Genomic DNA, 12,832 nt, shown 5'->3' on the forward strand with positions numbered 1-12,832 from the left:
TTAACAGCTGCCTGATGCAAAATAAGAGGACATTCACCAACTTAGGGGGCGCAGCATGTTTAGGAGAGGCTCCAGACCATTCAAGCATAGGTACCACTTTATTTCTCCCCTCTGGGAGAGTTCCTATATGGGAGAAGCAGTCTCAGGCAGAAGGTGTGGGACCACGATCTTGCAGTTCACTGAAGGTGCATCTTCACAACCTCCATTCCCACCCCTTTCACTAGAAAGGGTATCCTGCACACCCGGAGTCTATGGGATGTCCCAGAAGAATTGGTAAGTATGGTTTCAAGCTTCCCTCTAGTAGCCATCAACATTGTCATTTGAAACATGGCAGTCCCAATGCCACCTTCTTTTCACCCTACAACCAACTGTTGTCATAACCAGTATCACCAAGGCAGAGTAGTAAAGTGGGTGTATTGTTTACTTTGTTTTTCGAGAAAAAAAGGATCTAGCGAAAGAGCTTGCAATCAAAGAATACTCAATGCTAGGCTTCTTCTGTATAGTATTTTCATCTTTGTTATACTTTGTTCCTTTTAAAATCATGCTTGTTTTATTTATATATATTATATATATATATATATACATACATACATACATATATATATGCAGAATTCACTGAACCGTTTCTGCATGTTATCCCTTAGGCCCACTGACACATAGCAGATGTGCATTCCACTGGTGCTTTAAATAAATCACAGAAATTGTGCAACTTAGATTTAAATGAAATGCACAGTATTTACAAGTCTGAACCGAAGCCAAACAGCTTATGGAAGCAAACCAAACTGTCATGTGACATGGTTTCAACAATAACATTTTACCTAATATTGAAATGAGAGTCTTGAAAAAAATATACCTACTGTACTTTTTAATTTTTACTGTGTCATTTGCGTATGGGCATATTTCCAAATTATCTGGTTTTAGACTTGATAATTATAGTTTAATATCGCCAGAAATTATAAATCAACCAGATGTATCATTAATTATTACAGAGCCCAAACATGTGTAAGAAGTTACTGGAGGAACCCACTCCCGGTGATTACCTCATTATGTAGCCCGTAGGCTACAGCGATTAACGTCATCTTCAAATGGCACTAGCTGCCATGGCCAAACTCCGGAATGCTTCAGATTCCAGTGCTTGGTAAATCTTGCAGCTCGCAGCCCCCCACACAAATTCTATGGGGGCTGTGTCAACTGCCAGATAGGGAGTGGCAGTGGTACAAATGAAGATATCCGCTGCGGTCCCTCTTCCATACATTCGGGTGATCCTTAATATTTGCAGGGACTCCTGAAATCGGGCAGGGACCGCAGTATATACCTCAATATTCCGAATATATTATTTTGTAAATAGGCCCGTCAGCATCACTAATGGCATCTTACTCTCTGGAGTCATTTGAAACATACGTGTGAAGTTAATTGAGTGCTCTCCTACAGAAATAAGCAGCTACTTAAATTATTCATGAGGCTGGCCAAGCGTGGAAGAAAAAAACTTCTTTATGCCTTTTTTTTTTTTTTTAATCGGTTCAATTTTAGTCTATTAATGTAATCAGTGGTGTACAATAGTGTATGCTGAAACCTGTAGGAACATGCACATTTGCTGTGGCAAATTCTGCTCTTCATAAATGATCGTCACTGTCTTGCCAATAGAGATTGGAACACGAAGAATACTGTATGTTTTACCCTTTAGTATTCTTTGAGACATCGTACTACATTTTTTCACTTTATCATGTAATAGGGAGTATAACATTAGTGTTGATCCGTTTTAGGATGATAAAAACAGCAAGATATCACAATTAATGGCCAATGATAATTATCGCGGTATCCTATTACAGGCCTTTGTCATCGGTCAAAAACGGACCTGGGTGCAGCCCGCTTATCATGGATTATGCTTCGGATGCTTGAGTCACCCAAAGTATAATCAGCGATAAGTGCTGGCATCGGGGGGAGGAGCGCGTCGCATCGGGGCTGATAGGGTAGCCCCCGGCGATACAATTACCCCCTAAATGTGTCAAAATGAAGAAAAGAAAGGAATCAAAATAGAAGTGACCAGCTGGCGTCTAAGGAGGTTTTACACTTGAACCACTTTAATATTTAGTTTGGTTCAGAAGCTAGTTCTTGATTATGTGATGGTGAGCAACTACTTTTTCTGTAATGTATCTGTGAGTAAACCCTATTTCTTTTTCTGTCTCTGTGTACAGATTGTGCCTGTCTCATACAATGCACTCTGGGAATGGCATATCACATTCCTGCTCTGCAATATATTCATGTGGACCTTTTTCTTAAAAGCATCCCTGATGGACCCTGGCTTCCTTCCTCAAGATACAGAAGAATATAACTGTGCTGTCAGGCAGGTGCGGTATTCTTCCACTAGACCACTTGGTCAACACAAGTGAAAAATTATCAGTAACCAATATGCTAATGAATGTAAGGCAGGGGTGGGGAACCTTCGGCCCTCCAGCTGTTGTTGAACTACACATCCCAGTATGCCCTGCAACAGCTTCAGCATGGCCAAATAGCAAAACTGTAGCAAGGCATGCTGGTATGTGTAGTTCAACAACAGCTGGAGGGCCGAAGGTTCCCCATCCCTGATGTAAGGTGTAGGATGCCTATAGTTAAAGGAGTTGTTCAGAGTGGTATCAATCTGCAAAGTCACCCCTCCTATGTAGTATATCTGTGAGGGACTCTTCCTCCCAACCCCATGACCTTACTGCCGCTCACCACTAAAGAAGGAGCTTTCACTTTCCAGTCCTGAGAGTCTCATCCAAAGTGATGAAACTACAAGGCACGTAGATGTGTAGTGCATGCTGTACCTGATTGGATGACCATTGCTTCTCCCCGAATGAATGCTACATTCAGCACACACCTAGTATTCCAGAAATCTTGTATCAAGTCTCCAGCTTGCAGGTTGCAGCTTCTTGTACTTTTATTAGCCCTGTATGGTGGTATTATCAGCCCTGTATGGTGGTATTATCAGTCCTGTATGGTGGTATTATCAGTCCATTATGGTGGTATTATCAGCCCTGTATGGTGGTATTATCAGCCCTGTATGGTAATATTATCAGTCCTGTATGGTGGTATTATCAGTCCATTATGGTGGTATTATCAGCCCTGTATGGTGGTATTATCGCCCTGTATGGTGGTATTATTAGCCCTGTATGGTGGTATTATCATTCCTGTATGGTGGTATTATCAGTCCATTATGGTGGTATTATCAGCCCTGTATGGTGGTATTATCAGCCCTGTATGGTGGTATTATCAGCCCTGTATGGTGGTGTTATCAGCCCTGTATGGTGGTATTATCGCCCTGTATGGTGGTATTATTAGCTCTATATGGTGGTATTATCAGCCCTATATGGTGGTATTATTAGCCCTGTATGGTGGTATTATCAGCCCTGTATGGTGGTATTATTAGCCCTGTATGGTGGTATTATCAGCCCTGTATGGTGGTATTATTAGCCCTGTATGGTGGTATTATCAGCCCTGTATGGTGGTATTATGGTGGTATTATCAGCCCTGTATGGTGGTATTATCAGCCCTGTATGGTAATATTATCAGTCCTGTATGGCGGTATTATCAGTCCATTATGGTGGTATTATCAGCCCTGTATGGTGGTATTATTAGCCCTGTATGGTGGTATTATCAGCCCTGTATGGTGGTATTATCAGCCCTGTATGGTGGTATTATCAGTCCATTATGGTGGTATTATCAGCCCTCTATGGTGGTATTATCAGCCCTGTATGGTGGTATTATCAGCCCTGTATGGTGGTATTATCGCCCTGTATGGTGGTATTATTAGCTCTATATGGTGGTATTATCAGCCCTGTATGGTGGTATTATCAGTCCTGTATGGTGGTATTATCAGTCCATTATGGTGGTATTATCAGCCCTGTATGGTGGTATTATTAGCCCTGTATGGTGGTATTATCAGCCCTGTATGGTGGTATTATCAGCCCTGTATGGTGGTATTATCAGTCCATTATGGTGGTATTATCAGCCCTCTATGGTGGTATTATCAGCCCTGTATGGTGGTATTATCAGCCCTGTATGGTGGTATTATCGCCCTGTATGGTGGTATTATCAGCCCTGTATGGTGGTATTATTAGCTCTATATGGTGGTATTATCAGCCCTGTATGGTGGTATTATCAGCCCTGTATGGTGGTATTATCAGCCCTGTATGGTGGTATTATCAGCCCTGTATGGTAATATTATCAGTCCTGTATGGTGGTATTATCAGTCCATTATGGTGGTATTATCAGCCCTGTATGGTGGTATTATTAGCCCTGTATGGTGGTATTATCAGCCCTGTATGGTGGTATTATCAGCCCTGTATGGTGGTATTATCAGCCCTGTATGGTGGTATTATCGCCCTGTATGGTGGTATTATTAGCCCTGTATGGTGGTATTATCATTCCTGTATGGTGGTATTATCAGTCCATTATGGTGGTATTATCAGCCCTGTATGGTGGTATTATCAGTCCATTATGGTGGTATTATCAGCCCTGTATGGTGGTATTATTAGCCCTGTATGGTGGTATTATCAGCCCTGTATGGTGGTATTATCAGCCCTGTATGGTGGTATTATCAGTCCATTATGGTGGTATTATCAGCCCTCTATGGTGGTATTATCAGCCCTGTATGGTGGTATTATCAGCCCTGTATGGTGGTATTATCGCCCTGTATGGTGGTATTATTAGCTCTATATGGTGGTATTATCAGCCCTGTATGGTGGTATTATCAGCCCTGTATGGTGGTATTATCAGCCCTGTATGGTGGTGTTATCAGCCCTGTATGGTGGTATTATCGCCCTGTATGGTGGTATTATTAGCTCTATATGGTGGTATTATCAGCCCTATATGGTGGTATTATTAGCCCTGTATGGTGGTATTATCAGCCCTGTATGGTGGTATTATTAGCCCTGTATGGTGGTATTATCAGCCCTGTATGGTGGTATTATTAGCCCTGTATGGTGGTATTATCAGCCCTGTATGGTGGTATTATGGTGGTATTATCAGCCCTGTATGGTGGTATTATCAGCCCTGTATGGTAATATTATCAGTCCTGTATGGCGGTATTATCAGTCCATTATGGTGGTATTATCAGCCCTGTATGGTGGTATTATTAGCCCTGTATGGTGGTATTATCAGCCCTGTATGGTGGTATTATCAGCCCTGTATGGTGGTATTATCAGTCCATTATGGTGGTATTATCAGCCCTCTATGGTGGTATTATCAGCCCTGTATGGTGGTATTATCAGCCCTGTATGGTGGTATTATCAGTCCTGTATGGTGGTATTATCAGTCCATTATGGTGGTATTATCAGCCCTGTATGGTGGTATTATTAGCCCTGTATGGTGGTATTATCAGCCCTGTATGGTGGTATTATCAGCCCTGTATGGTGGTATTATCAGTCCATTATGGTGGTATTATCAGCCCTCTATGGTGGTATTATCAGCCCTGTATGGTGGTATTATCAGCCCTGTATGGTGGTATTATCGCCCTGTATGGTGGTATTATTAGCTCTATATGGTGGTATTATCAGCCCTGTATGGTGGTATTATCAGCCCTGTATGGTGGTATTATCAGCCCTGTATGGTGGTATTATCGCCCTGTATGGTGGTATTATTAGCTCTATATGGTGGTATTATCAGCCCTATATGGTGGTATTATTAGCCCTGTATGGTGGTATTATCAGCCCTGTATGGTGGTATTATTAGCCCTGTATGGTGGTATTATCAGCCCTGTATGGTGGTATTATTAGCCCTGTATGGTGGTATTATCAGCCCTGTATGGTGGTATTATTAGCCCTGTATGGTGGTATTATCAGCCCTGTATGGTGGTATTATGGTGGTATTATCAGCCCTGTATGGTGGTATTATCAGCCCTGTATGGTGGTATTATCGCCCTGTATGGTGGTATTATTAGCTCTATATGGTGGTATTATCAGCCCTGTATGGTGGTATTATCAGTCCTGTATGGTGGTATTATCAGTCCATTATGGTGGTACTATCAGCCCTGTATGGTGGTATTATTAGCCCTGTATGGTGGTATTATCAGCCCTGTATGGTGGTATTATCAGCCCTGTATGGTGGTATTATCAGTCCATTATGGTGGTATTATCAGCCCTCTATGGTGGTATTATCAGCCCTGTATGGTGGTATTATCAGCCCTGTATGGTGGTATTATCGCCCTGTATGGTGGTATTATTAGCTCTATATGGTGGTATTATCAGCCCTGTATGGTGGTATTATCAGCCCTGTATGGTGGTATTATCAGCCCTGTATGGTGGTATTATCAGCCCTGTATGGTGGTATTATCGCCCTGTATGGTGGTATTATTAGCTCTATATGGTGGTATTATCAGCCCTATATGGTGGTATTATTAGCCCTGTATGGTGGTATTATCAGCCCTGTATGGTGGTATTATTAGCCCTGTATGGTGGTATTATCAGCCCTGTATGGTGGTATTATTAGCCCTGTATGGTGGTATTATCAGCCCTGTATGGTGGTATTATGGTGGTATTATCAGCCCTGTATGGTGGTATTATCAGCCCTGTATGGTGGTATTATCGCCCTGTATGGTGGTATTATTAGCTCTATATGGTGGTATTATCAGCCCTGTATGGTGGTATTATCAGTCCTGTATGGTGGTATTATCAGTCCATTATGGTGGTTCTATCAGCCCTGTATGGTGGTATTATTAGCCCTGTATGGTGGTATTATCAGCCCTGTATGGTGGTATTATCAGCCCTGTATGGTGGTATTATCAGTCCATTATGGTGGTATTATCAGCCCTCTATGGTGGTATTATCAGCCCTGTATGGTGGTATTATCAGCCCTGTATGGTGGTATTATCGCCCTGTATGGTGGTATTATTAGCTCTATATGGTGGTATTATCAGCCCTGTATGGTGGTATTATCAGCCCTGTATGGTGGTATTATCAGCCCTGTATGGTGGTATTATCAGCCCTGTATGGTGGTATTATCAGCCCTGTATGGTGGTATTATCAGCCCTGTATGGTGGTATTATCGCCCTGTATGGTGGTATTATTAGCTCTATATGGTGGTATTATCAGCCCTATATGGTGGTATTATTAGCCCTGTATGGTGGTATTATCAGCCCTGTATGGTGGTATTATTAGCCCTGTATGGTGGTATTATCAGCCCTGTATGGTGGTATTATTAGCCCTGTATGGTGGTATTATCAGCCCTGTATGGTGGTATTATCAGCCCTGTATGGTGGTATTATGGTGGTATTATCAGCCCTGTATGGTGGTATTATCAGCCCTGTATGGTGGTATTGGTGGTCATTCCGAGTTGTTCGCTCGCTAGCTGCTATTAGCAGCATTGCATACGCTATGCCGCCGCCCTCTAGGAGTGTATCTTAGCTTAACAGAATTGCGAACGAAAGAGTAGCAGAACTGCTACTAAATATTTTCTTGCAGTGTCTGAGTAGCTCCAGACCTACTCCTAGATTGCGATCAGCTCGGTCCGTTTAGTTCCTGGTTTGACGTCACAAACACGTCCAGCGTTCGGCCAGCCACTCCCCCGTTTCTCCAGCCACTCCCGCATTTTTCCCTGACACGCCTGCGTTTTTTAGCACACTCCCGGAAAACGCTCACTTACCACCCAGAAACGCCCCTTTCCTGTCAATCACTCACCGATCAGCAGTGCAACTGAAAAGCGCCGCACGAACAACAGCAAAACTGCTAAGTTTTTAGTTAAATAACTAAGCGCATGCGCGTTGCGTACCATGCGCATGCGCATTTAGCAACAAATCGCAGCATAGCGAAAATCAGCAACGAGCGAACAACTCGGAATGACCACCATTATCAGCCCTGTATGGTGATATTATCAGCCCTGTATGGTGGTATTATCAGCCCTGTATGGTGGTATTATGGTGGTATTATCAGCCCTGTATGGTGGTATTATCAGCCCTGTATGGTGGTATTATCAGCCCTGTATGGTGGTATTATTAGCTCTATATGGTGGTATTCTCAGCCCTGTATGGTGGTATTATTAGCCCTGTATGGTGGTATTATCAGCCCTGTATGGTGGTATTATCAGCCCTGTATGGTGGTATTATTAGCCCTGTATGGTGGTATTATCAGCCCTGTATGGTGGTATTATCAGCCCTGTATGGTAGTATTATCAGCCCTGTATGGTGGTATTATCAGCCCTGTATGGTGGTATTATGGTGGTATTATCAGCCCTGTATGGTGGTATTATCAGCCCTGTATGGTGGTATTATTAGCCCTGTATGGTGGTATTATCAGTCCTGTATGGTGGTATTATTAGCCCTGTATGGTGGTATTACCAGCCCTGTATGGTGGTATTATCAGCCCTGTATGGTGGTATTATTAGCCCTGTATGGTGGTTAATAAGATCTGGCAGCAGTAAAGGTGGATAACATTTTTAAGGATAGAAATAAGCATTTTAAACACTACATTGAAAACACTTATGAGCCAAGTAATTATATCTTTATGTTTCCATTTCATCCACTACTGCCATTTTACTATAGTATATGGTATTACATTAAACTAGTAAATTTAGCATAATGTATAAATTTAAATATACAATATTTTTTATAAACAGAATGCCTGAAATCAGAATAGTAAGAGTTCCATTACCCTAGCCTGTATTGTGCATCATTTTTTAAATTCACAGAGAACTGTGGACAGATTGTGTCAGAAACAAAATACCTGCTCACTCTCCCAGAGATGTTACACCACAGTGTAAGTGCTGAAACTCTGCCCCTATAGGGTACTCTAGGGGCAGTCCACGTTACATAGTTACATAGTTGTTGAGGTTATAAAAAGACAAATGTCCATCGAGTTCAACCTATATTTTAATAATTTTTTTTTTATATATATCTTAATTAAATGCTGTATCCTTGGATATTTTTTTCTGCTAGGAATTTATCTAATCCATTTTTAAACTTATGATGGAGTCCACCATTACTACCTTCTCTGGCAAAGAATTCCAAATTCTTACTCTACGGAATTTTTTTTCTTCTAACCTCAGGTGATGTCCTCGTGTCCTATGTAGTGTTTTTTTGATAAACAAATCGTTTGATAAATCCCTGTATTGTCCCTTAATGTATTTAAAAATATTAATAATGTCCCCTCTCAGCCGCCTCTTTTCCAGTGTAAACAAATCTAACCTTTTAAGTCTTCCCTCATAATTCAGTGCCTCTAACCCCTTAACCCAGGGCATGGCCAAACCAGTCCTCGAGATCTACCAACAGTTCACATTTTCCAGACCACCTAGCTGGTGCACAGGTGTAGTCATTACTAATTAAGATGTGCTGCATTCATTCCTAATTGACAATTCTACAGATCTCCAGGATGCCTGGAAAATATGAACTGTTGGTAGATCTCGAGGACCGGTTTGGCCAGCCCTGCCTTAACCAGTTTGGTGGCTCGCCTCTGAACCTTTTCGAGTTCCAAGATATCTTTTTTATAGTGAGGTGTGGCCATACCAATGATTTTTACAGTGGTAAGATTACACTCTCATCCCTAGTCTCCATTCCCCGTTTTATACATTCTAACACCTTACTTGCTTTTGTTGCTGCATTATGACATTGCGTACTGCAACTATGTCTATTGTCGATGAGCACTCCCAAATCTTTTTCAACTACTGTTATCCCTACATTTTCCCCATTTAGTTTATAGGCTGCCTGAATGTTCTTAGTCCCAAAGTGCATAACTTTACATTTGTCTGTATTGAACCTCATTCTCCATTTATCCGCCCAGACCTCAAGTCTAGATAAGTCATTCTGTATAGCAGAGATTTTCAATCTTTTACAACTCGCGGCACACTGAACAAGATCTAAATATTGCCAAGGCACACTCATAATGGTGATGCATGGTGCAGTTGCGTGTCCTAGGATGTCATGTCGCAGCTTCTCCATAGGTAACGCCTGAGCCACATCTGAGAAAGCCAGAAAAGCCCAACACTGCCCGGGCCCAAAATCGCAACTGGCTCTGCAACCACTAAACCCACCAGTATTGATCGTTCCAGGGCCTCAGTAGCAGCAAAACACTGACGGGCCTGGCTCTGCTTCTATGGTGGCACACCTGGAGACTGCTCAGGGCACACTAGTGTGCCACGGCACAGTGGTTGAAAAACACTGCTGTAGAGACTCAACATCCTTGTATGAATTAGTTACTCTACATAGCTTAGTATCATCTGCGAAAATTTACACTGCTTTCCAGTCCCTCTCCTACGTCATTAATGAATATGTTAAACAACAATGGTCTCAGTACTGAACCCTGCGGTATTCCATGGAGCACTGAAGACCATTCAGAGTACATCCCATTAATCCCCACTCGCTGCTCCCTATTGAACAGCCAATTATTCACCCAAGTACAAATAGTGTCACCTACCCCAAGCTTTCATAATTTTGGGTTAAGGTTGTATCCTGAGGCTGACATCACTGTGAAAGGGTCAAAGTTTTCATCTTTTTTCGAGTTTGTCTACCATTCTAAGTGAAAATAAAAAATGGTCCTTCATAAAAGACATAAAACATCTTCAGTTTTATACCCTTAGGAATTAGTTTACATATTGTCACGCTCCGGAGTATAAAAACTTTCTTACCTTTGCGATGTCTGTCCTGGATGGCGCAGAGGGCTGGTTACGCTGCTTCCGAGCATTGCTCATGGTTCAAGCAGGGGTGCTCTGGCACGGTTCTTAGGTGAAGTTCCAGCAACTACCGCAGTCAGTGAGCGGTGCTGCACTGCGTTTGCTGATTCTGGCCCTCATTCCGAGTTGTTCGCTCGCTAGCTGCTTTTAGCAGCATTGCAAACGCTGGGCCACCGCCCTCTGGGAGTGTATCTTAGCTTAGCAGAATAGCGAACGAAGATTAGCAGAACTGCTACTACATAATTCCCTGCAGTTTCTGAGTAGCTCCAGACGTACTCCTAGACTGCGATCATCTCAGTCCGTTTAGTTCCTGGTTTGACGTCACAAACACGCCCTGCGTTCGGCCAGCCACTCCTGCATTTTTACCTAGCACGCCTGTGTTTTTTAGCACACTCCCTGAAAACGGCCAGTTTCTGCCCAGAAACACCCACTTCCTGTCAATCACACTACGAACACTCGAGAGATGAAAAAACGTCGCTCGAGCTTGTGTAAATCTACAAAGTTTTGTGTGAAAGTACTTAGCGCATGCTCGCTGCGTACCATGCGCATGCGCATTTTTGCCGTTTTTTCACTTAAACGCTGCACTGCGAAAATCGGCAGCGAGCGAACAACTCGGAATGACCCCCTCTGTTCGCTGTCACATCATTATCCTCCATGATGTCTACCTCCTGGTGTTTGGGCCTAATCAAGAGTTCCCGCCAAAAACAGACCTGGGCGCTGCCATCTTGGATTCTGTCAGCAGATCTTCCATTGTCCTATCCTGGAGCCCCTTCCAGCCAGCTGATCACAGCATCCAATCTCTGAGCACCATTGGGTATACAGGTGATTTCCTGCTGACACTAGGCAGTACAGCAGTCTTTTCTCAGGAAGTAACAGGTCTGTGTTGAGCTCTTACATATTCAGTGTTTGCTTTGATCTAGTTACAGCCTGTTGATTTTGAAGTACCAAGTGTATCTGCTATTATACCTGCATCTTTCAAGGACTTCTTCAGGGTCAACATTCCGGACCCAGGCTGGTCAACACTTTTTTTTTATTATTCTTTTTTCAGAATCAGCAGTGATCTACAGTATCAGTTTTAATAAAGTATTGCTCATGTTTCATTTACTTTTGGAGTATCTGCCTAATTTCAAGTTTCATGTGCAAAGCCTCGTTAATGTCTCCTCACTTCACTCACGCTCCTTCCAAGCTATCTCTGCCCACAAATGCCTGTCCGATCCAAATCCGATCCTCGGACGTGACACATATAAAACTGCCAATGTGAAAGTGGAATTAAACTCAATAAATAAAAACATTTTAAAACTACATATGTGAACAATCTGCTCATATATGTGAAAGGGATATGTGGCATAAATAAATTCTGCAATCTCACTTTTGCTTACTGAGATAATAATTAATAATTATACAGGTAAGGCCAATTGTACAATACTGGCAGTACTTGCTTTGATTTTTTTAAGTGGGATACTGTATGTTAACAGATTGAGGGAGGATGGATAAAAAGAGTGCTGTAGCATGCTTTGCTAACCAATCATTTAAAAAAATAAAGTAGCATGGCCTGATTAAGTCTCCTTACTGCCACTAATGTTTACTTTATGAATCACAACAGTGACACAAATTTTAGAGACGTATTGTACAGTATGTACAATACAGTGAGCATTCCAGAGACAGATTAAACAATACAGAGAGCAGATATTCACTACAGAGAGCATTCCAGAGACTGACACACAATACAGAGGCAAAATATAATGAGTGATCTAGAGAACACCATGCAGTAGAGGGAGCATTTTAAAGACTACCATACAATACATGATCATTCTACAGGCTGACATACAAAAGAGACAGCATCTTACTGACCGGCATACATAGACCATCTTAGCGTCCACAATACAATATAACCTAGTTACAACAAAACAGTATGAGAGATTTCTAATGACTGATATAAAATATAGAAAGATTCCTAATGGCTGATATACAACACACTGAGCATTCAAATTATAGTGTACAATAAAGAGAGCATTTTAGTAATAGCCATGCAATATAGACAGCATCCTAGTAAATGCTGTACAATATATATAGCATCATAGACACTGCCAAAAAACACAAATAGCATCCTAGTGACCACCATACAATATACAGAGCATCCAAGTGACTGCCATACAATCTAGACAGCATAATAGTGACTGATGTAGAATGAAAA

At 42.1% G+C, this 12,832-nt stretch overlaps 1 protein-coding gene and 1 long non-coding RNA gene across 3 annotated transcripts in view; one reads left to right on the forward strand and one right to left on the reverse strand.

The window, feature by feature from the left end:
• LOC134917617 (uncharacterized) overlaps nt 1–12,832 on the forward strand; it is a 109,482-nt gene that overhangs the window by 83,225 nt on the left and 13,425 nt on the right. For both annotated transcript variants that reach the window (XM_063920305.1, XM_063920306.1), the window contains one exon: nt 2,196–2,348. In XM_063920305.1, the coding sequence (XP_063776375.1) occupies nt 2,196–2,348 (153 nt within the window). The remainder of the gene's footprint in view (nt 1–2,195; nt 2,349–12,832) is intronic.
• Nucleotides 1–12,832, reverse strand: part of LOC134917711 (uncharacterized) — a 144,599-nt gene that overhangs the window by 80,095 nt on the left and 51,672 nt on the right. The window lies entirely within an intron of this gene.

This window comes from Pseudophryne corroboree, chromosome 1 (genome assembly GCF_028390025.1).
Source record: "Pseudophryne corroboree isolate aPseCor3 chromosome 1, aPseCor3.hap2, whole genome shotgun sequence".
Taxonomy (NCBI): Eukaryota; Metazoa; Chordata; class Amphibia; order Anura; family Myobatrachidae; genus Pseudophryne; species Pseudophryne corroboree.